We start from the raw sequence: 22,918 nt of genomic DNA, 5'->3' as shown, positions 1-22,918 counted from the left end.
CTGAGTGTGAGTGCACTGAGGCTTCTGCATATGTGGGTGTGTCTCTCTTCTGTTGACACTTAGTTTGTAGCATTTTCCCCTTCTTGACTGAGTTATCACTCCTCCAATAGCTTACTTTTCAAACATTTGTTGGAATTACTCATCTGCTGTTATTTTACTGTCTTTTAAGTAGAATTTGGGAGGAAGAGGAGATAAACATGTTTGGTTTGTCAATCTGCTATTTTGAATGAGAAATTATCTTTTTTGAGGACTTAGAATCAGGCCCACTGAGCTTGGAGAACTGCAGTCGAGCTTAGTTCTCAGCAAAAGGTAGTATTGGGTTTCTAGCTGCATGCAGGCCAAGTCTCCCACAGGCACCTCCACAGGTCAGCTTCCTTCTGTTTTGTTGATCTGGAATTCTCATAGTATTTTTGGTAAACTTCAAGTTCGTATGCTAAGCAACCTACCTTTTTTTTATTTTTTATTTTTATTTATTTATTTATTATTACACTTTAAGTTTTAGGGTACACGTGCACAATGTGCAGGTTAGTTACATATGTATACATGTGCCATGCTGGTGCGCTGCACCCACTAACTCGTCATCTAGCATTAGGTATATCTCCCAATGCTATCCCTCCTCCCCTGCCACCCCACAACAGTCCCCAGAGTGTGATATTCCCCTTCCTGTGTCCATGTGTTCTCATTGTTCAATTCCCACCTATGAGTGAGAATATGCGGTGTTTGGTTTTTTGTTCTTGCGATAGTTTACTGAGAATGATGATTTCCAATTTCATCCATGTCCCTACAAAGGACATGAACTCATCATTTTTTATGGCTGCATAGTATTCCATGGTGTATATGTGCCACATTTTCTTAATCCAGTCTATCATTGTTGGACATTTGGGTTGGTTCCAAGTCTTTGCTATTGTGAATAGTGCCGCAATAAACATACGTGTGCATGTGTCTTTATAGCAGCATGATTTATAGTCCTTTGGGTATATACCCAGTAATGGGATGGCTGGGTCAAATGGTATGTCTAGTTCTAGATCCCTGAGGAATCGCCACACTGACTTCTACAATGGTTGAACTAGTTTACAGTCCCACCAACAGTGTAAAAGTGTTCCTATTTCTCCGCATTCTCTCCAGCACCTATTGTTTCCTGACTTTTTAATGATTGCCATTCTAACTGGTGTGAGATGGTATCTCACTGTGGTTTTGATTTGCATTTCTCTGATGGTCAGTGATGGTGAGCATTTTTTCATGTGTTTTTTGGCTGCATAAATGTCTTCTTTTGAGAAGTGTCTGTTCATATCCTTCACCCACTTTTTGATGGGGTTGTTTGTTTTTTTCTTGTAAATTTGTTTGAGTTCATTGTAGATTCTGGATATTAGCCCTTTGTCAGATGAGTAGGTTGCGAATATTTTCTCCCATTTTGTGGGTTGCCTGTTCACTCTGATGGTAGTTTCTTTTGCTGTGCAGAAGCTCTTTAGTTTAATTAGATCCCATTTGTCAATTTTGGCTTTTGTTGCCATTGCTTTTTGTGTTTTAGACATGAAGTCCTTGCCCATGCCTATGTCCTGAATGGTATTGCCTAGGTTTTCTTCTAGGGTTTTTATGGTTTTAGATCTAACATTTAAGTCATCAATCCATCTTGAATTAATTTTTGTATAAGGTGTAAGGAAGGGATCCAGTTTCAGCTTTCTACATATGGCTAGCCAGTTTTCCCAGCACCATTTATTAAATAGGGAATCCTTTCCCCATTGCTTGTTTTTCTCAGGTTTGTCAAAGATCAGATAGTTGTAGATATACGGCATTATTTCTGAGGGCTCTGTTCAGTTCCATTGATCTATATCTCTGTTTTGGTACCAGTACCATGTTGTTTTGCTTACTGTAGCCTTGTAGGATAGTTTGAAGTCAGGTAGTGTGATTCCTCCAGCTTTGTTCTTTTGGCTTAGGATTGCCTTGGTGATGCGGGCTCTTTTTTGGTTCCATATGAACTTTAAAGTAGTTTTTTCCAATTCTGTGAAGAAAGTCATTGGTAGCTTGATGGGGATGGCATTGAATCTATAAATTACCTTGGGCAGTATGGCCATTTTCACGATGTTGATTCTTCCTACCCATGAGCATGGAATGTTCTTCCATTTGTTTGTATCCTCTTTTATTTCATTGAGCAGTGGTTTGTAGTTCTCCTTGAAGAGGTCCTTCACATCCCTTGTAAGTTGGATTCCTAGGTATTTTATTCTCTTTGAAGCAATTGTGAATGGGAGTTCACTCATGATTTGGCTCTCTGTTTGTCTGTTATTGGTGTATAAGAATGCTTGTGATTTTTGTACATTGATTTTGTATCCTGAGACTTTGCTGAAGTTGCTTATCAGCTTAAGGAGATTTTGGGCTGAGACAATGGGGTTTTCTAGATATACAATCATGTCGTCTGCAAACAGGGACAATTTGACTTCCTCTTTTCCTAATTGAATACCTTTTATTTCCCTCTCCTGCCTAATTGCCCTGGCCAGAACTTCCAACACTATGTTGAATAGGAGTGGTGAGTGAGGGCATCCCTGTCTTGTGCCAGTTTTCAAAGGGAATGCTTCCAGTTTTTGCCCATTCAGTATGATATTGGCTGTGGGTTTGTCATAGATAACTCTTATTATTTTGAGATACGTCCCATCAATACCTAATTGATTGAGAGTTTTTAGCATGAAGGGCTGTTGAATTTTGTCAAAGGCCTTTTCTGCATCTATTGAGATAATCATGTGGTTTTTCTCTTTGGTTCTGTTTATATGCTGGATTACATTTATTGATTTGCGTATATTGAACCAGCCTTGCATCCCAGGGGTGAAGCCCACTTGATCATGGTGGATAAGCTTTTTGATGTGCTGCTGGATTCAGTTTGCCAGTATTTTATTGAGGATCTTTACATCAATGTTCATCAAGGATATTGGTCTAAAATTCTCTTTTTTGGTTGTGTCTCTGCCCGGCTTTGGTATCAAGATGATGCTGACCTCATAGAATGAGTTAGGGAGGATTCCCTCTTTTTCTCTTGATTGGAATAGTTTCAGAAGGAATGGTACCAGTTCCTCCTTGTACCTCTGGTAGAATTCGGCTGTGAATCCATCTGGTCCTGGACTCTTTTTGGCAACCTACCTTTTAAAATATTCTTCATAGTCAGTGGTTCAACTCTGTATGCTTTGGTGAGGGAGGCATTACATTGTTCTTTTTTTTTTTTTTTTTGAATGAGTACACAGTATATGCAGGAAATGAGTTGTCAGAAATCAAATCAGCTAATGTGGTGGTGTGGTGTAGTGCCAGATACTTGGGAGGATCACTTGAGGTCAGGTGTTTGAGGCTGCAGTGAGCTATGATTGTGCCACTGCACTCCAGCCTAGGTAAGACCTGTCTCTAAAGAAAAAGAAAAAGAAATCATATTAAAAGTCAGGATTAGCTGAATGAACCCCTCAGTAGAACTCCCTCCATCAATGATACCTTCTCTTTTCCAAATTCTCTTTTTCTACTGACTTTTCCCTATCATCAGATATGCTCAAGTTTCTCCCATCCTAAAAAATATGCAATTTACCCTTCACTCCATGTTCCTCTTTAGTGATAACCCCTTCTCTGCATTTCATGGTCAAGTTTCTTGAAAGATTGATTTGCACTTTCCTATCCCTTCTTCCACATTTCTCACTGATTACTCACCTCTTGCAATCTGCCCACCAGGTGGCTGACACTCCTCTCATTCTGGTCACCTCTAATCTCTTTCTTGCTAAATTAAATAATGCCTATCAGTCCTGTATTTGGTACTTCAGCCATCTTCTCTCAAATATTCTTTCTTCCAGCATACTCCTGGATTTCCTTCTATTTCTTGATCATTTTTTTCCTAGTGTACGCTGGAGATCTTTTCTTTTTTGCCTGTTCTATAAAAAACTGTAAATCTGTTGTTCGACACTGGTCCTCCTCTCTCTAAATAATTTCACACCTTTCATGCCTTTGATTACTATCTACGTAGCAACTATAAATAATTATGGGGAGACTTTTATAATAGTGCATTTACTGAGTGTTTTTCCTCCTAACCTAGGGAATGAGGGAAAGACCAAGCAAGCGTTCTGTAGGTCATGATAAAAATCTCTATGCAAGTTCTCTCTCTGAGGTTCAGACCCATAGTGCCAGCTGCCTTTTGGTTACGTCACCTGGATATCCTACAATCACCTCTAAACCAACATGTCTAAGTGGATGCTTCATCCAACTTCTCACAGGCCTTAGAGGAAGGGCATGACCACTCACCCCTTCCTTTGTGCCCCATCCCCACCTGGTGGTCATCATGAACATCTCCCTCTCCTTTAGCCTCTATCATTAACTCATTAACCTCCAGCCACACTCCTAGAACATGTGGAATTTTCAGTCTCTGTGTCTGTCAACCACCCCAGACCTCCGCCTTGCCATGTGGTCCATTAGGAATCTGTGCTCTCAGACCATCCTATGCATCTCTCCATCTCAGCACTCATTACTCTTTTATTTTTGTCTCTTGGCCTAGTTGCCTCCTCCTCTTTCACCACCTCACTATGAATTACCTTGAGGGTGGTGTCCACACTTCTTTCCAGATGCTTAACTTCTCTTTGACTTGGTTCCCTCATCTGTAGAATAGGAACGATACTAATGCCTACTTGATTGAGTGGCTGTGAGGATGGATGAATCCATGCAGAATACTTGGTCCAGTTTCTGCCACCTAGTAAGTGCTCATTTAATCTAAGCTGTAATTATTAACACTATTAGCAATATTGTGTTTTCTAAATATATAGTTGGCTTTCTATCACATAGAGAACTTTCTTTTCAAAATTTGCTGAATAAATGAAGAGAAAAAGTAGTAGGATTTTTTTCTTCCTACTGCAAAAGAAAGAGGTATGGCTGTTTATTCTGATTCAGATTTTCTTTAGTGAAAAAAAGAAAAAAGAGGGTAAAAGAAGGCATAACAACTCCATAAAGAGGAAAGCGTTTTTTTGTTTTGTTTTGTTTTTTTTTAATCAGTTCTGATTTCCTTTCTGGTATCTCTGCTGGTCTTTTCAAAACTTGGCAACTTTGTGGCTGTGGAAGACTGTTGATGAGAGGGTTGGGCGATGATACCTCAGGGTTACCCTCAGGTCGTACCTGGTGGTGTCAGCTTATCAGAGCCGTCTCCGGGTGGTAGTAGGTGAACTCAGGTATCTCTTCTTCAGATATTCTACAGTGAGAAATTTTTTTCTGGAAGGTTGGACATGGGAGTAAATCCAGGCCATACCATTCCTGGTTCTGTTTGTCAGTATCATATCTACTCTTTGAGATCCAAAGTTTGAGGAATGGATAGATTCTAGGTTTATCTCACGTTATTGCTCAGCAGCTTACAGAGTTTTTTTTTTTAAAAAGAATTCCACATGTGTTCCTGAAATATGCTCTAACTCTGACACAAAATTTCAGTGTGCATTAGTAGGAAAATTGATGCCTTACAAAATATACTTAGCTTAAAATATGTCCATATTTTAACTTATAGGAAGAGAAATTCTCGCAGCTAACAGGGTGGAAAATGTTGAAAGTTTGGCTTTTGATTGGATTTCAAAGAATCTCTATTGGACAGACTCTCATTACAAGAGTATCAGTGTCATGAGGCTAGCTGATAAAACGAGACGCACAGTAGTTCAGTATTTAAATAACCCACGGTCGGTGGTAGTTCATCCTTTTGCCGGGTAAGTGTGTTCATGTTTTCCTAAGAGCTTGAAACTGTATGTCTTTTACAGTCATTGAAAAGTGATGCCCTAGGGATTTAGGTAAGTTCAGCAAATATAAGATTGAACTGTATAAGTTGAAATCACCTTAAATTTTATTTCTTTTTTCCTTCAAAAAACTTTATTCTGGGGGAGTAAAAAAAATTGTTTTTAAACCCAAAACATTTCTTCTAACTTTTGGCTTTCTCAGTCTTCACTGAAGAGTAGTTTTTTTCACAGTTGCAGAGGACCAAACAATGTGATATAGATTCAGTAGAAAAGGAGTGAATAGGCAACAGAATTAACAAGAAAGACCCAAATTCTTTCCCTGCTTTAATATATTTATATAAAGCTTAGCAAAACTTGCTTAATCATTCAGTAGTTTTCAGAATAAAAAGTTTTTCAGACCACAAAGTTTCATGTTTTACCATTCTATAATTGGTGGTGCCAGACAAGGAAAGACAGAAGAGTTCACAGTATTCCTTTTTGGTTCCTACTTGTCTTATTTAAATATGTTTAACAGCTACTGTGTTTATTTAGAACAAATCTGAGCTATGTGTTGTATATGAGTGGAATGATAAAAAAGATGGCTGCTAACCCACCAATGCCTGATTACCCAGGGAACATCCATACCTGTTCTTCCGTTAGATATATAATCTCATCAGCTTCCAAAGCTAGTTTGTGAAGGAGGTATGTGTAAATACCCATTTTAGAGAGAATGAATCTAAGGCGCAGTGAGATAAAGTGACTTGTGAAAGGGCCCGCAGCTATTAGGCAACAGTTAGTATTCAAATTCCAGACCTGTCTGACTGGAATGCCTGTGTGCCTAAAAAAGTCTGTTTGCTGCGTCTAGAGTGTCTGCTTTAATTTCCTCTCTGTAAGATAATAAAAGAAACACATTTTAAAACTGATGTTATTATTGATAAGAAATTTCATTGCCCTATAGAGAGTTAAACAGTTTATTTTTTTAATGAATTTGTCTTAACTCAAACTTTTGGCTTTTGGTTTTGAAAAACTGTTGAATTCCTTTCCTGTTGACTCTTTTGTTTAAAATGATATGAAGTAGTTACATTTCAGAAAGTTACATTTTGGAAAAGAATAATTTTGATTCCTCTGGATCCCATAAAAGAGAAAAAGTTGTTTTTTTATTTTCTTTTGTTTTTTTTTGTGTGTGTGTGTTTTTTTTTTTTTTTTTTTTTTGCCTCTAGACTTATCTTTTTCCCACTCTTTAGAATATTAAAAAAATGCTTGGGTCAGATACTGTTTGCATTGCATTGATTTGGATGCTTTCTTCATCTGAGATGAATGGTTTCCTGCAAATTTATCAATTCCTTATGGAAGAATGACTAGAGGATCCTGAATGTTTAATCTAGAGAGAAAGAGATTGAAATGTTTTCTTGCTCTGTTCGTTGTTTATTATTTTATTTTAATAACGCGGAATATTTAATAGGTAACCTGAATTGTGCCTTGTTAGAGAATATGTTAGGCGACAATAGTTTTAGTTCCTAAACTCTGAGACAGTGGTTCTCTTCTCTCAATGCCCATTTAAATGCCATTTGTATTTGTGACTTTGGTTACATGTTAACTAAATTTTAACTGAGAATTACATGAGTTATACACTAAGTATGTTAAGTTCAATAGCATATAAAGAAAACAAAATTAATTGCAGTATCTGGAGAATCTCTGTTTGTTCTAAATCTCTGGAAGTCATGTAGTTTGTCCCAGTGTTGACAGCCTTAATTTACTACTGCTTTTTCTAGGTATCTATTCTTCACTGATTGGTTCCGTCCTGCTAAAATTATGAGAGCATGGAGTGACGGATCTCACCTCTTGCCTGTAATAAACACTACTCTTGGATGGCCCAATGGCTTGGCCATCGATTGGGCGTAAGTAGGAATCATCATCCCCGATACTTAGTTCTCTTTTACTGCAGAACACATAATGAGGCAGGTTGGGTGATATGATGGAGTAAGGAAACTTGTACTGCTTGCCCTCGCAGAATTTTAAATAATTAATTGGTGATGGGAGAAGGATATTGAACAAGAACACAAAGGACATAAACATAGTTGGCCAGCTACTGCTGGGGTGAAAACTAATAAATTCATGAGTATTCTGAGAAAATTACTAGAGAAAGCTGAATGACAAGATTTAGTGGAAACTCAAGATGGGGGAGGTGGGTCCCAAGCAACATTTAAAGTAGGGTACAGATTTGTTGAACTGTAGGCAGTGTGTAATTTCTTACAGGGAGCATCTTGAGTTTAGGAAATCTTTGGAGTCAATTAATCAACAAATGCACCTTTGCTTACATGCACTTTGGGAGAACTTTAAAAGTATAAGCTATGGTTCTCAAGAAATTGATGATCTATCTAGGAATATAGGAAAAGGAATAGAGTAAATAAGCTTATAAAGATGAAATGCCAAAGTAACTTATGGGAGAAAAAAAGGGAAGAAATATATTTAACCTTTTAAACATAGATTACTACCAATGTTTTTCTTAGCTTGTTGATTTCACAAGGAGAAAATAAAATTTCTGGCTCAAAGATAGCAACATTTTAAGTTTTCTAAGACGATTGATTGAAAGCCACTTCATGAAAAGTAGCCGTCTCTTTCTGGGGGACATAAAACTGTTAAATTTTTAATGAATGTAATTTAAATTTTAAAAACTTTGTTTAATAAATGTGTCAACTGACCCTACTGTTTTTGGATGCCCTTTGTGTAAAGGGTGCTCTGATAGTTTTTGGATAAGAGATAACTAAATATTTTATTATTTTAGTGCTTCACGATTGTACTGGGTAGATGCCTATTTTGATAAAATTGAGCACAGCACCTTTGATGGTTTAGACAGAAGAAGACTGGGCCATATAGAGCAGATGACACATCCGTTTGGACTTGCCATCTTTGGAGGTATGTTTTAAAGCAATAAAAGTATGTATTGTTTTTAAACATTGCAAGTTACAATAGTAAACTCATCCTCATGTGGCATTTTCACAATCCCAGAAAAGCTGGCCACTTTAAAATGAAAAAATTTAAAATGGTGCTATTATATATAGACAAAACATTTGGTTTGTTGATGGTGTATTTCATTTTTAGAGTGTGATTTTTGTTTTGTATATATTCGTATAATGTTGACAGTGTATATGGGTACAGCACCTTGTAGATTACATGTATTATACAATTCAACATCCCAAGTACTTAGTTATACAAGTATCACGTGAGGAAACAGTAAATTACTGCCTTCATTTTCAAGAATAAAACAGCAAGAGCTGTTTATAGTAATCATTGTAGCATTTCATTATTCTCCAGTGTTTGTAAGAATCTCATTAGAAATCCTTGTGGAAAAAACGATTACACATATTCATCAACTATATGCTGACTGAATGACTTTGAAACTTTTTTATTCAAAATGTTGGAGAACTGACATCATCTTTGTTTTATGGAAGTGTTAGGTTATGCTTTATGAAGAACAGCAAGACATAATTTTTTTTTCGTCAACCTTTCCAAATAATTTCATGCTACTAGTGAAGATTGCTGAGAAGCATGAATTCTGGGGAACTACAGTCACAATGAGCACAGCCAATGCTTGCCTGTCTTCTCAGCTCCCCATTTGAGTGCAGGCATGCTGTTGTGAGTTGAGTTGCTGGGAATAAGAATGTAGCCTGGTACCATGAAACAGGTGGTTTGCTTAGTCTTGAAAACAGGAGCTCTGTGAATGGTTGTATAGCTTGTGCACTGCATAAAAATGCCAGGCCAAGAGGGTGAGGAGACACTGAAATCTATCCTGGGTCTGTTTGACAAACCATGATTACTCCAGTTAGAGGGGTCATGTTTTGTTTAAGTCTACCAAAAGCCCTGTGTATATGCTAGTTGTGTCCCTGGTTGAAACCTCCTACTTTGAATAATTAACACAGTGCTTGAAAAGACTAGACACTCACTATAAATCAAAGACTTTCTCACATGCATAGAATGTATGTGTGGAATGAATAGTTAGTAAGTATATTGCATATCTTGTCCTGCTGTCTGTTTATCTGTGGAGGAGTGTGTGGTATTTAAAAAATGCTCATGAGATTTTTGATGAGTTAATTATAAATACTCCTCCCGTCCCCCTTCCGCCGCCGCCATCCATTTACTCCCTTTTCACTAATGATGTCAGACACATGCTATTTGCTGTCACATAGAAACATTATAAAAAGTTGAATTTTCTCTGCTCTGGGCTGGGATGTTTTGGGATTCAAGAAAATGTAGTTTTAATATCTTTTGGTTTCATCAGTATGAAAAAAATTTGAATGCATACCCATGAGGACAACACAACATTCCCAAAATAGCAATAATTATTTATTTATTTCAACATTGCTGTTTATTGTGAATTTCTTTTGGAAAGTTCTTTTGTTGTGCAACACCATAGAAATTGTGTACCTTTTTACTAAAGGGCTAGATCTTCTTGATTGTGCACCACACAGAACTAAAAGATTTATTGAACTCCTTACTTATTTAAGTATATGAGGATGCCTTTGTTAGTAGTGGGACTGGGATTGCCAGTCTCTAGAAAGATTTAGGGAGTCCAGTGACTGATTGGTCATTGATTAGACCACAGATAAGGAAATTGGTCAAATAAAATTTATGACATCTTAAACATTTTCTGATTAATTAGGGTTTTCTAGTTAAACTATCATTAAAGAGAAAATCCACATTGATGCAATTCTTTCTTTTAAAAATATATGTTTATTTTCCTGCTGCAATAGTTAGTGTAAAGTGAACATGATTAAATTTTTGTTGTTTAGAATCTTATGTCGCCTCTCTCTTACCATTCTGAGCATCATGGAACATTAGTAGTGTGGTTGTAGCTGAATCCACACTTGTGTTGAGATTTTTATTGATCCTCAAACATACACTGAAAGTTCCTTTTTTGGGCTAGACCTGTACTTTTCCTTCTCAACAGCTTCTTATTTAAGTCAAGGGAAAAAAATTACAATTTAAGTGCTGTCATTAAAACATAGAATATGAACTGTTTGACCTGGGAAGGATCTCAGGAATGATTCAGACTGTCTCCTTCACACAGCGTAGTATTTGCCTAAGAGCACTCAGCAGGTGAGCGCTTTAGCGGGCGCAGACCTATGAGGCCTCATTTAATGCTCTGTAGAAGAATTCCCCAATTCTTATTTTCACTATTACCTATGCAGAACTAAATCCAATTGCTACTAAATGCCATCATAAAACTCCATATGTGCTTGCCTGAACCTGAACCCTGATATTATTAACATACAGACTTCTACAGAGCATTACTAGGGAGTAACAAGTCGTGGAAAATGGTCAGAGAAACATATTACAGATAGTTATGGGGGAGATGATCGTACTTGCAAGAAGCATTTCAAGCCTATTGCATTTTCTCAAGTGATTTATTTATAAGTTAGCTGTGACTGAAAATACTAATCTACCCATGTTTCTTTTCAGAGCATTTATTTTTTACTGACTGGAGACTGGGTGCCATTATTCGAGTCAGGAAAGCAGATGGTGGAGAAATGACAGTTATCCGAAGTGGCATTGCTTACATACTGCATTTGAAATCGTATGATGTCAACATCCAGACTGGTGAGTGAGATTGCCCAGTTTTTTTTATTTTTTTGTATGGGTTTATTTATTTGTTACAGTGGCTCCTGTTCTCTTTAAGTACTTATTACTTAAAGGTGTAGCTCCTGGTAGTTTTATATTCTTGTCGTTCACATAATCTAAGAGTGTAAGACGTGAAATCTCTGTTCAATGCTGCTAGCCTTAAACATGTTGTCAGGAAAAACACATTTTGGGACTTTTCCATACCTAAATGGAGTGTTGTATTTGGCGGGTTGATTTCCAAGAGGAAGCTACTTTTTAGTATTGGGTCTGAAAAATGTTTTGTCCCGTTTGTTTTCCTTCACAAATCAAACCCGTGACCCACCTAGTGAAAATGTACATGACTGACTCCCTCGGGGCTTTGCTTTTGCAGGTTCCAACGCCTGTAATCAACCCACGCATCCTAACGGTGACTGCAGCCACTTCTGCTTCCCGGTGCCAAATTTCCAGCGAGTGTGTGGGTGCCCTTATGGAATGAGGCTGGCTTCCAATCACTTGACATGCGAGGGGGACCCAACCAATGAACCACCCACGGAGCAGTGTGGCTTATTTTCCTTCCCCTGTAAAAATGGCAGATGTGTGCCCAATTACTATCGCTGTGATGGAGTCGATGATTGTCATGATAACAGTGATGAGCAACTATGTGGCACACTTAGTAAGTAGCTATGCACTGGCGATATTTCCTGGGATGAATAGAGTAGAGGTGGGCTTTAAAGAAAATAAATAAAAGCTTGGGCTACTTATATGGGAAAAATATCTTTTAGAATTTCAGATTCTTAACATGCACTTTGAAGGCTTTTAGGAAGCTAAGCAAGAAATTTCATTCATAATGTTATGGATGGTTTCTGGCCTTGATTTAGACTATCTTCAACAATTTTTTTCTTTGACATTGGCTGTTTGGACCAATGCAGTCATTATGTCTTGGCAAACTCCTCAAAAAGTCAAATCGAAATAAACTAGATCTGACCAGGCAAGGTGGCTCATGCCTGTAATCGGAGGCCGAGACAGGAGGATTGCTTAAGTCCAGAAGTTCGAGACCAGCCTGGGAAACATGACGAAATCCGGTCTCTACAAAAAATATAAAATGGCACATGTATACATATGTAACTAACCTGCACATTGTGCACATGTACCCTAAAACTTAAAGTATAATAATAATAAATAAAAAAAAGAAATAGATGAGCTCAGAAAAAAAATATATATAAAATTACAAATAGCTGGGACTATTACAAAATACAAAATTACAAAATACAAAAAAAAACAAAATTACAAGTAGCTAGGACTACAGGCACATGCCACCACACCCAGCTAATTTGTATTTTGTATTTTCACAAAATTTGTAAAATACAAAAATTTGTACTTGGGAGGCTGAGGTGGGAGAGTTGTTTGAGCTGGGGAGGTTGAGGCTGCAGTTAGCCAAGACTGTGCCATGTACTTCAGCCTGTGCAACAGGAGTGAAGCCCTGCCTCAAAAAAATAAGCAAACAAACAAACAACAACAACAACAAAAACCAAAAATAAAGTAGACCTAACCTTTAGCAACTGAGAGAATAGTATCACAGAATAACTACTTGCAATCATAGCCTTTGGAAAATCTCATGTGTTGTATTCCTTTTCTCCCATGTTAGAGTAAAATAAATTAACAATGAAATGGTGGTCTTAACCTTTATATTCTTCTTTTGACGGTAATCTAGTCTATATAGTTTGGGGCCTAATAAACACTATCGCAGAAGGCAAAAGTATTACATTCAAATTAAAAAAAAGACAGAGGACAGTTGAAATCTCAGAAATCTCTATCAAGGTGAAGTTAATACTAATAGTAACCTTTCTTTTGGCGAGAAAGAGGAGTGACAGATTTGCAAGAGTAAAGTGCTCACTTGTACATTTTTCTGAAATTTCTTAAATTTTCATCTTTTTGTGTATTATCTTCTTGTTTCTAAGAGCACAAAATTTTACCTTAATATTTTATCTATTTGCACTTTTCATATGACATATTTTCAAGCTTTCTATAGTCTGAATTTGAAATTGTGGTTGGAGGAAGTAACAGCTTGAAAGTTAAGGATGAGCTTTAGAGTGAATCCAACCAGAGCGTGAATCATAGGCAGGTTCCTAAATCTCTCAAAGCCTCAATTTCCTTATCTGTAAAATGCAGACAATTATATGTACTTTATAGTATTCTTGTGAGGATTTAAAGAGAACTTATATGATGTGTGTGGGTGCATAACTTAGAAAAATGCCTTTTCTATGATAAATACCAAATAAATGCCAGCCAATAATGATGTTAGTGATGATGACATTACTTGATGAACATTTCTCCTTATTATATACAATGCCTCCATTAAAAAAGGTGAACTGAGCCTTTATAAGGCAAGAACTCATTTAAAAGGCTGTAAAAACAAATGTCTTCATGACCAGTTTGTTACTATCGTAGATAATACCTGTTCATCTTCGGCGTTCACCTGTGGCCATGGGGAGTGCATTCCTGCACACTGGCGCTGTGACAAACGCAACGACTGTGTGGATGGCAGTGATGAGCACAACTGCCCCACCCACGCACCTGCTTCCTGCCTTGACACCCAATACACCTGTGATAATCACCAGTGTATCTCAAAGAACTGGGTCTGTGACACAGACAATGATTGTGGGGATGGATCTGATGAAAAGAACTGCAGTAAGTTTTGAGCTGGTTTCCCTTGATTGGTCAGCCTCATAAATAGACTTCAACAACCAAACGGCCTTGCATTCTTTCCTCTAAGGCTCATGCAATTTTCATTGTCTCTTTAGTACTTCTATTCCACTTGTCAATCTCTGTATCAATAGGTTACAAGAACAAAGGCATGTGCCTGCACATGGGATTCTTAGAGTCCACCTACAAATATTGAGTTCTATGGAAGCAAAGCAAGGACTGCCTCTGATGTCAAACATTTCAATTCAGATAGGAATTGAAAAAGTGAAAATCCCTCGGCTATCTATTTATATATTTAAAACAATATTAAAAGTCATATAGATATATCCAGACCTTTGGCTATTGATGTTTCTTTTTCATTTGGTACAAGGAAAAAGACATCAAAATAAAGAGGCACAGAAAATTTAAATTTCCTTTGATCTTATCCACCTGTTTTCCATCTTGCCAGTTCTGCTTTCCTTTAGCTTGTTGTTTTATTTCATGTCTTCAATAATAGTTTAAGATGGAGCAAAGTTCCCTGGGCTAAGTTCTAGTCCTGGTTGCCTGACTAGTCAAGTCACTATCATTTGGAATAGATGAGCTTTAAGATCCCTTCTAGCTTTCATACCCTATAAGTCTGTATTTAATATAATTTCATGTTGTGGGTGGGGCCAGCCACTGCATCCGACTCCAAGGCTATGGTCTTAACAGCAAGGTAGGACCCTGGTTTTTAGAATTGTTCTGTTCAGACTTTTAAATCCAGTTTTGGGGGTCTGTCTACACACTGTTGCTACGAGGCATGTGGGTCATACTGGTTTTGTTGCCTAACTGGGTTCCATTGCTTGGCTTTGGTCTAGAGTCATGGACTTCATAGTATTCATGAAATGTAGTCCAAGTCCAAGCACATGATGCTCACTTTCTAAATGTGGTCTGTTTTCCAAGGTGTAATCACAGTTTCTGACTCTGCCCTGTAATCTTTTTATTCTCAATTCTAAAACCTATCCTAGTTTTGAGTTCTTTTGCTTAGCTGACTTTGATAGTGTGGCTGATTCGAAAGAATTTTGAACCCATGTACAATTGAGATAACTTCTGTAGCTATTTAGCCATTTTTAGTTTGGCTCTGGTACTTGTTGCACAGGAAATAAACTTGTTGGTTTTGTTTTCGGATGACATTAGATTCAACAGAGACATGCCAACCTACTCAGTTTAATTGCCCCAATCATCGATGTATTGACCTATCGTTTGTCTGTGATGGGGACAAGGATTGTGTTGATGGATCTGATGAGGTTGGTTGTGGTAAGTGCATTGCTTTCGTTTTTGTTCACAATGTTTATTTAGAAAAATCTCAGTGTTAACACATGGAAACAGGGAGGGGAACATCACACACCGGGACCTGTTGGGGGTGGGGAGCTAGAGAAGGGATGGCATTAGGAGAAATACCTAATGTAGATGATGGGTTGATGGGTGCAGCAAACCACCATGGCACGTGTATACCTATGTAACAAACCTGCACGTTCTGCATATGTACTCCAGAACTTAAAGTATAACAACAAAAAATAAAAATCTCAGTGTTTAGTCATTTTAGCCCTGAGCTAATTTCTAATGCTTTTCTCTTTCATTCTTAGTATTAAACTGTACTGCTTCTCAATTCAAGTGTGCCAGTGGGGATAAATGTATTGGCGTCACAAATCGTTGTGATGGTGTTTTTGATTGCAGTGACAACTCGGATGAAGCGGGCTGTCGTAAGTAACACATACCCAGCATGTTTCAGACAAAGGGGTCATTTCACTTTTGCCAGTATTGATATTGATATTGCCACAAATTTTCCCTAACTCAGACAAACTGGGGGAAAGTATCCTCAAAGGAATGCGGTATTGAACATACAGTAAAATTGAGTAGACATTGCCATATAATGTGTAATTAACAAATCAAGTGGTAGTATAAATGGACACTTCAAATAGTCTCTTAGATGGGCTAAATATTTCTTAGATATTTTTGTTTTCACTTTTAGTTTTTCTTAGGACTTCCCACTTTAGTAGGTTTAAACTTTTGAGGCTCTACTCCATATAAAGATATTTTACTTTTAAGTAAAAAAAAGATATTTCTTTTAAGTTTCAGTAGAGAGGTCATATCATGGTGTAGAAATGGTATGGAGCTGTGTTTAGTATTGACTCTGATGAATTCATTCTTTGTGCTATTATGTGTTGAATATCTGCTAAGATGTTATCTATGGAGATTATAGAAGGCAAGAGACAATTAAGCAAGAGAGACAGTTACAAGGGTCTTAGAAATGGCACAGATAAAATTCTATGGAGGTTCAGAGAAAAGAAATTTCTTCTAGTTGGAGGATTCAAGTAGGACTTCATACAGTATAATTCTGATGGGTCTATAATCTTCACAGACTGGAAACCTATACTCACATGGTTTGTTATTTGCCCACTTTTTGTTTTAAATGGATTTTAGACTTGCAAAAACTCATCAGTGAGTTGATCATTTGTTTGAACAATGGTGTTTTAGACCAAAAAAAGTAAGTTTTCATGAATTCTCCTCCTGCGTCAGAAAGGTAGTGTGTAAAGCCATGGATTAAAAAGAAAAGTTAAATAAAATGCTTATATACTTTATAGTTTGCACAACATCTAGAAATTCCTAATCACTAATTTTCCTGTTTCACATTAAAAACATAAAATTCTGTGATGAGCTGAGGTTAAACTGTCAATTGCCACTGGCTTGCTGTTGCCTTGTGAGATCCCCGGTAGAGAGTTTTGGTTTACCCTTGTCAAATAGGGAAGCAGTTCTTACGTATCTCTCCAGGATTGCTTGATGAATAGTGGAAAGTTTGCAAAGAACTGAGTATTTACCATCATCTTTAGTTAGTGTGTGATGGTTTCATTAGGTATAGTTCATCTGAGAGAAAATAATAACACCCAAACATGATATGAAACACATGAAGTTCAAAGTAATCATAGCTATTTAAGCTCTATTGTAATGTTCTGGTGATTCTTTCATAGAAAGATAGATAAACTTTATTATTGAATCTGCAATTGGAAGAACATTAAAAACACAGGAAAAGGAAACAGGATGTTCTTTTGGCACAGGTACTCATCTGCTAGTCAGCAGTTGTGCGTTCTGTACTTCGTTTGTTGTCAGAGCCACTAGTTGCCACAAAGAAATATTTCTGTGGACTAGAGTGTGGGAGAAGACTCTATATCATTTAGCCTTAAATATTAATTTGGTCATAGTTGTTACTATAAACCTACTATTGGATCCAAAATCATTTCCTCTGAGTCTAGACTATAAAAGGGATCACAAATTACATTCACAAGCCGATTTACTCCATGTTTTCCTTCTAGCAACCAGGCCTCCTGGTATGTGCCACTCAGATGAATTTCAGTGCCAAGAAGATGGTATCTGCATCCCGAACTTCTGGGAATGTGATGGGCATCCAGACTGCCTCTATGGATCTGATGAGCACAATGCCTGTGTCCCCAAGACTTGCCCTTCATCATATTTCCACTGTGACAACGGAAACTGCATCCACAGGGCATGGCTCTGTGATCGGGACAATGACTGCGGGGATATGAGTGATGAGAAGGACTGCCCTACTCAGCCCTTTCGCTGTCCTAGTTGGCAATGGCAGTGTCTTGGCCATAACATCTGTGTGAATCTGAGTGTAGTGTGTGATGGCATCTTTGACTGCCCCAATGGGACAGATGAGTCCCCACTTTGCAGTAAGTTTCCTGACCACAGTTTACTGGCCATAAACTCATTCTGAACAGTAGCCTGGTGTGCATCACCATTGTCACAGTCACTGTGTAGCTTTGTAGGAAGGATTTCAGTTCCTCTATGAGTTCACATCTGTGTAGGGGGTAACCATAATTGAATTCAAATACATCACCATTGGATAATTTTCTGATTAAATCCTTTGTACTTGGTTATGTGTTTTTACTTCTTTTTATGTCTTTGTTTCAAAAAATGAGACTAAATTGAGGCCATTAGATTGTCAAATTAAATTTGGTTCTGTTGGTAATGTGCTCATTAATTTTTCTAACTTTAATATTTTCTAATTTCAATCAGAACTTATCACAAAAAAATGAAGTCCAGGGATTTGTGTTGCTGTGATTAAAGTGCTGTGATTGGCATGTAATCCTAATTACTGTCATTTCTTTCTTTCCTCTTTAATCAATGCTCACTCTCAGATGAACCCCAGCCAGGTATGATCGTGAAGTATTTCAGATTCTTATGATTTCATATGTGTTGTGTTTGTTCTGAAAATGTCCTGATTATATTAACTTACTTCCCTTTCTAATGCATGTTCTGTGTTATGACTCTTACAAATATGTTAGAGTACACATGGAAATAGAAGGCATTTGCATCCCCAGGCATGTGAACTGTCTTAGGGTGGCTTTAGGCATTTTCATTTTGGCCCTGAAAGTAAGGCATGATGATATGTTACCAGATCTGTGTACTCTAATGTTTCAATGACCTTTCCCCTTTGATTTGTTCACTTCATAGATTTTCTGGTCTTTTCTCTTAAATGTTTGTCTATCTTCCATTTCTGTATAGATAGTAGAATTTCAGAGGAAGAAAACGAGAAACAATTTTAAGTGTCTTTGCATGCTCTATCAATGACACTTTTCTTCCTTGATGTCAACAATATTTTCCCAAGGGTTCTCATTGCATTAAATGGAGTTATACTATTGGGTTGTAGTGAAGGTGATCGTACTCCAATGGATATGAAGGATGGTAAATCCTCAGGCAAATTAGAGCAAACCCTGAACAGCCTGTGGAACTCACCCAAGAGCATGCTGCACTTAGCTCTTGTCTGGGCATCATATTGAAGGTGGCATGAGACTGCATAATAAATATTGCATAAGAGTGAATCAAAGAAGCAAAGATTGTTGATTTTCTTTTTTCATTATTCTCTTTCTTTTTTCTAGATGGGAACAGCTGCTCAGATTTCAATGGTGGTTGTACTCACGAGTGTGTTCAAGAGCCTTTTGGGGCTAAATGCCTATGTCCATTGGGATTCTTACTTGCCAATGATTCTAAGACCTGTGAAGACATAGATGAATGTGATATTCTAGGCTCTTGTAGCCAGCACTGTTACAATATGAGAGGTTCTTTCCGGTGCTCGTGTGATACAGGCTACATGTTAGAAAGTGATGGGAGGACATGCAAAGTTACAGGTAATTGCTGAACTAACCCTAGCCAGTTTATCAGCACATCCCAGAGCTTAAAATCAAATGGCACATGTAGGCATTTGACAATGTTGATTAGGAGTTAGATTGACTTGAATCCTGGAAAGATTATGCAATCTCTTTAAACCTCAATTTTTTGTGAGGATTAAATGGGGTAATACACATTAAAATCCTGGTGTATTTTGGAAAATAGAGGTTAAAACATATACAAGTCAATGATTTTTAAAGTATTTAAAATAATACCAAATGGCTTTTATATAATTTAAAATGAGTTCTATACTATATTTAAGCATCTTTATATAATGCTTAATTGAATTCAACCAGTATTAATTCAATTTCTGCTATAAGAAAGTGCTTTTTACTATGTATTAGGATATTGATTTGACCACTTTCAAAGTGACCAAATAGAGGAAGCTAAAACAAAAACAGAAAGTTTCTTTCTTTTACATGTAGTAGGAGTCTGGATGTCAGAGAGTCCAGGGCATGGGGTCTGCTCTGTTATCCTCATCATGTGGCTTACATCAAGGGTTCCAATGCTCCAGGTTTTAGCTTCTCTTAGAAAGTAGGAAGGGGAAAGAGAAAGTGGAAGGCAAGCAGCTTCCTTTTTAGAATGTGACCTGAAATTTGATTCGTAATTTCTACTCACATCCTATTGGTCAGAACTTAGTCATGTGGTCACTCCAAACTTCAGTGGAGGGAGAGAAATGTCTCTGGCTGGAGAGTCTGTGCCAAGCTAAAACTTGGCATGCTTTATTACTAAAAAGAAAAAGAAGAGAGGGGGTATTGGGAGAATTAGAACTCTCTACCATAGCTGAGGGCCTTAGAAAACAGAAATATTTAAGACATGATTCCTGCTGTCCAGAAGCCTACAACCTATTAAATAGTAAGGAAGATAACCAAAGTACAAAAATAAATACAGTAAAAGGAAGAATGTAAGCATAGTTTACTCTAGACTAGTATTTAGAAACACAGTTAAATATAACCCAAGAAAGAGTCTATTTTAAGTACTCATGAAAACCAGCTAACTATTAAGGTTAAGAATGACGTGATTAAAATCATTCTTATGGGGCTTCCTCCCCTCCCCACCAACTTACTATAGTTTGGAATTACACCTTCTTTCTGTTACCAAAAGTATTGAATCAAAAGTTTTAAAGAGTTGTTTTGTGTTTTCTCCCAGTGTCATTGACATTTTTGCATTTTTTTTTTGAACAGCATCTGAGAGTCTGCTGTTACTTGTGGCAAGTCAGAACAAAATTATTGCCGACAGTGTCACCTCCCAGGTCCACAATATCTATTCATTGGTCGAGAATGGTTCTTACATTGTAGCTGTTGATTTTGATTCAATTAGTGGTCGTATCTTTTGGTCTGATGCAACTCAGGGTAAAACCTGGAGTGCGTTTCAAAATGGAACGGACAGAAGAGTGGTAAGTACATTTCTGTTGACCTTTGGCCTGGCTAGTTCCTCTGTCTTGGGTCTGTTTGCTGTTATTCACCAGTGAGAGAAGGCCCTACCTCATCTGGGTAGCTCTCATGGTACCTTCTGGGCCACATCATACCCAAGAGACTTGCGTGTTCATAACTACGAATTTATGGCTGTTTTAGATAGGAGGGTGGCCTCTGAATGCAGATGTATGATTCTGAATTCCAGGTCAGGTGATGCAGAGACCTCACAATGTCTTTACGGTTCCTTTTGCAGTCTTTTCTTGTGGATGAGAGCAGAGGAAAGTGCAGGAAAGTTAAGGGGTTGCTTTTCTTAGCTTTAATTTAGTGATATTTCTCAATCCATCTCCCAGAATTTCAGTTTCTTGGCTCCTGATAGTTACATTTCCTCTGCATCTTACAACTTTATTTTGTAATTCTTGGTGCTTAATTAATAGAGATATTATTCGTTGCATGCAAACACTATAACATTTTGTAATGTTGCCAACTAAGCAAATGGATGAGCTTTTTCTTAATTGCAAAAACTTTTGAAACCAAAACGAAACTATGCACTAACCGAACAATGAAGTTATCTTAGAATGTTCAGTGTGACAAAATCTTGTATACTTTTCTCAGAAAACCCTACTGTTGATTTGGTGGTTAGCTATATGAGGAGACAAAATTTTCTAATCCCCACAAGTAATTATAGGACAAGTTAGATGGTTTAATCTAGATTTTTATATAATATCCATGTTTGCATTCATTTATTTGCTCTAGAATTCACTCTTTATTCACTTTTGTCTATAGGTATTTGACAGTAGCATCATCTTGACTGAAACTATTGCAATAGATTGGGTAGGTCGTAATCTTTACTGGACAGACTATGCTCTGGAAACAATTGAAGTCTCCAAAATTGATGGGAGCCACAGGACTGTGCTGATTAGTAAAAACCTAACAAATCCAAGAGGACTAGCATTAGATCCCAGAATGAAGTAAGACTTTTTTTTAAAATTATGTTGCCTTGACATGGTTATGATGAGGGAAAAACAACAGTAACATGATGTAGCTGATATGCATGTTGCTGATATGCAAAATTTAAAATGATCCATTGTTTAAACATGGTAGGTGTCCAACTGGGTGTTGCTATCTCTCCTTCATCTGAATCATCCTCTTCATAAAGTACATAAGAGCAATTGATTGTTTACTTTATTTTAAGAGCACATTGATTTATTAGCTTGGCAATACAATTTTTGAAATGTCATATAATTAAAAATTAAGTTTCTAATTACTGCATGCAGTAATAGTCCATAGAGGGGCCAGTTTGATGTAACTTTGATAACTCATGATTATACAACAAAAAAGCTGGATTTTTCTGCTTCAGTTTTATGTTGTTTATTAGAGCTCCCTTTTAAGTCATATAAGGAAGGCAGTTTTTGCCTGCTGATCCTGAAGGGAAGATAGAGAAATTCTCCCCTGTGTTTGGAAATCTTTGAGGATTTCTTTCCCTGAATTTACTTATATTTTATAACTTAGATTCTTTTCTGCAGGATGGTAAATTAGGCAAGTTATGTTCAATGTGATGTTGAATTCCTAGATATTGTAAAGTATTACACACCACTGAAATTTATGATGAATCCCTGATGAAGAATAAATTGATTTCCTTATCTAAAAACATGACAGGGTAGACAAACAAGGACAGATGGATTTTTCTAGATCAACTATTTGTGGATTATAAACAAACATGAATTGGCATTGAGACATTTCAATGTCATAATGTACTACATTATGACATTATGTATTACATGTTTTATGAACATTATAAAAATACCCAGATGCATTGTGATTTGTTATGACAGTTTTACTTTGTGACACTTAGAGGAAACAATAAACTCTGTGAATATATTCTGAACCAGAGATGATTTATTTTAAGCAGGGCATAAACAGGATGTTGTATTATTTAAAATGACAGTTATTTTTAATATTTAAATACGTCCCTTCCAATTGGTAACTCATTTCCTTTCCCAGTGAGCATCTACTGTTCTGGTCTGACTGGGGCCACCACCCTCGCATCGAGCGAGCCAGCATGGACGGCAGCATGCGCACTGTCATTGTCCAGGACAAGATCTTCTGGCCCTGCGGCTTAACTATTGACTACCCCAACAGACTGCTCTACTTCATGGACTCCTATCTTGATTACATGGACTTTTGTGATTATAATGGACACCATCGGAGACAGGTGATAGCCAGTGATTTGGTAAGTTGGTGGTGAGGAAAACCAAATTAAAACTACAGTCGTGGATAGGTAGAAATCAGACGAGTATCAGA

The 22,918-nt window shown here is 37.2% G+C and overlaps 1 protein-coding gene across 1 annotated transcript in view; it reads left to right on the top strand.

Moving 5' to 3' along the window:
• The window catches only part of LRP2 (LDL receptor related protein 2), a 237,804-nt gene that overhangs the window by 106,331 nt on the left and 108,555 nt on the right, over positions 1-22,918 (top strand). The window contains exons 17-29 of the mRNA XM_003824300.6: positions 5,498-5,690; positions 7,469-7,594; positions 8,482-8,612; positions 11,157-11,294; positions 11,686-11,967; positions 13,743-13,982; positions 15,153-15,272; positions 15,602-15,718; positions 17,327-17,704; positions 18,914-19,162; positions 20,387-20,598; positions 21,401-21,585; positions 22,619-22,847. Coding sequence (XP_003824348.3) covers positions 5,498-5,690; positions 7,469-7,594; positions 8,482-8,612; positions 11,157-11,294; positions 11,686-11,967; positions 13,743-13,982; positions 15,153-15,272; positions 15,602-15,718; positions 17,327-17,704; positions 18,914-19,162; positions 20,387-20,598; positions 21,401-21,585; positions 22,619-22,847 — 2,600 coding nt within the window. The remainder of the gene's footprint in view (positions 1-5,497; positions 5,691-7,468; positions 7,595-8,481; positions 8,613-11,156; positions 11,295-11,685; positions 11,968-13,742; positions 13,983-15,152; positions 15,273-15,601; positions 15,719-17,326; positions 17,705-18,913; positions 19,163-20,386; positions 20,599-21,400; positions 21,586-22,618; positions 22,848-22,918) is intronic.

The sequence above is a fragment of the Pan paniscus genome, chromosome 13 (genome assembly GCF_029289425.2).
Source record: "Pan paniscus chromosome 13, NHGRI_mPanPan1-v2.0_pri, whole genome shotgun sequence".
Lineage (NCBI taxonomy): Eukaryota > Metazoa > Chordata > Mammalia > Primates > Hominidae > Pan > Pan paniscus.
The sequence above is the reverse complement of the archived record's forward strand: the minus strand, read 5'-3'. Positions and strand labels throughout refer to the sequence as shown.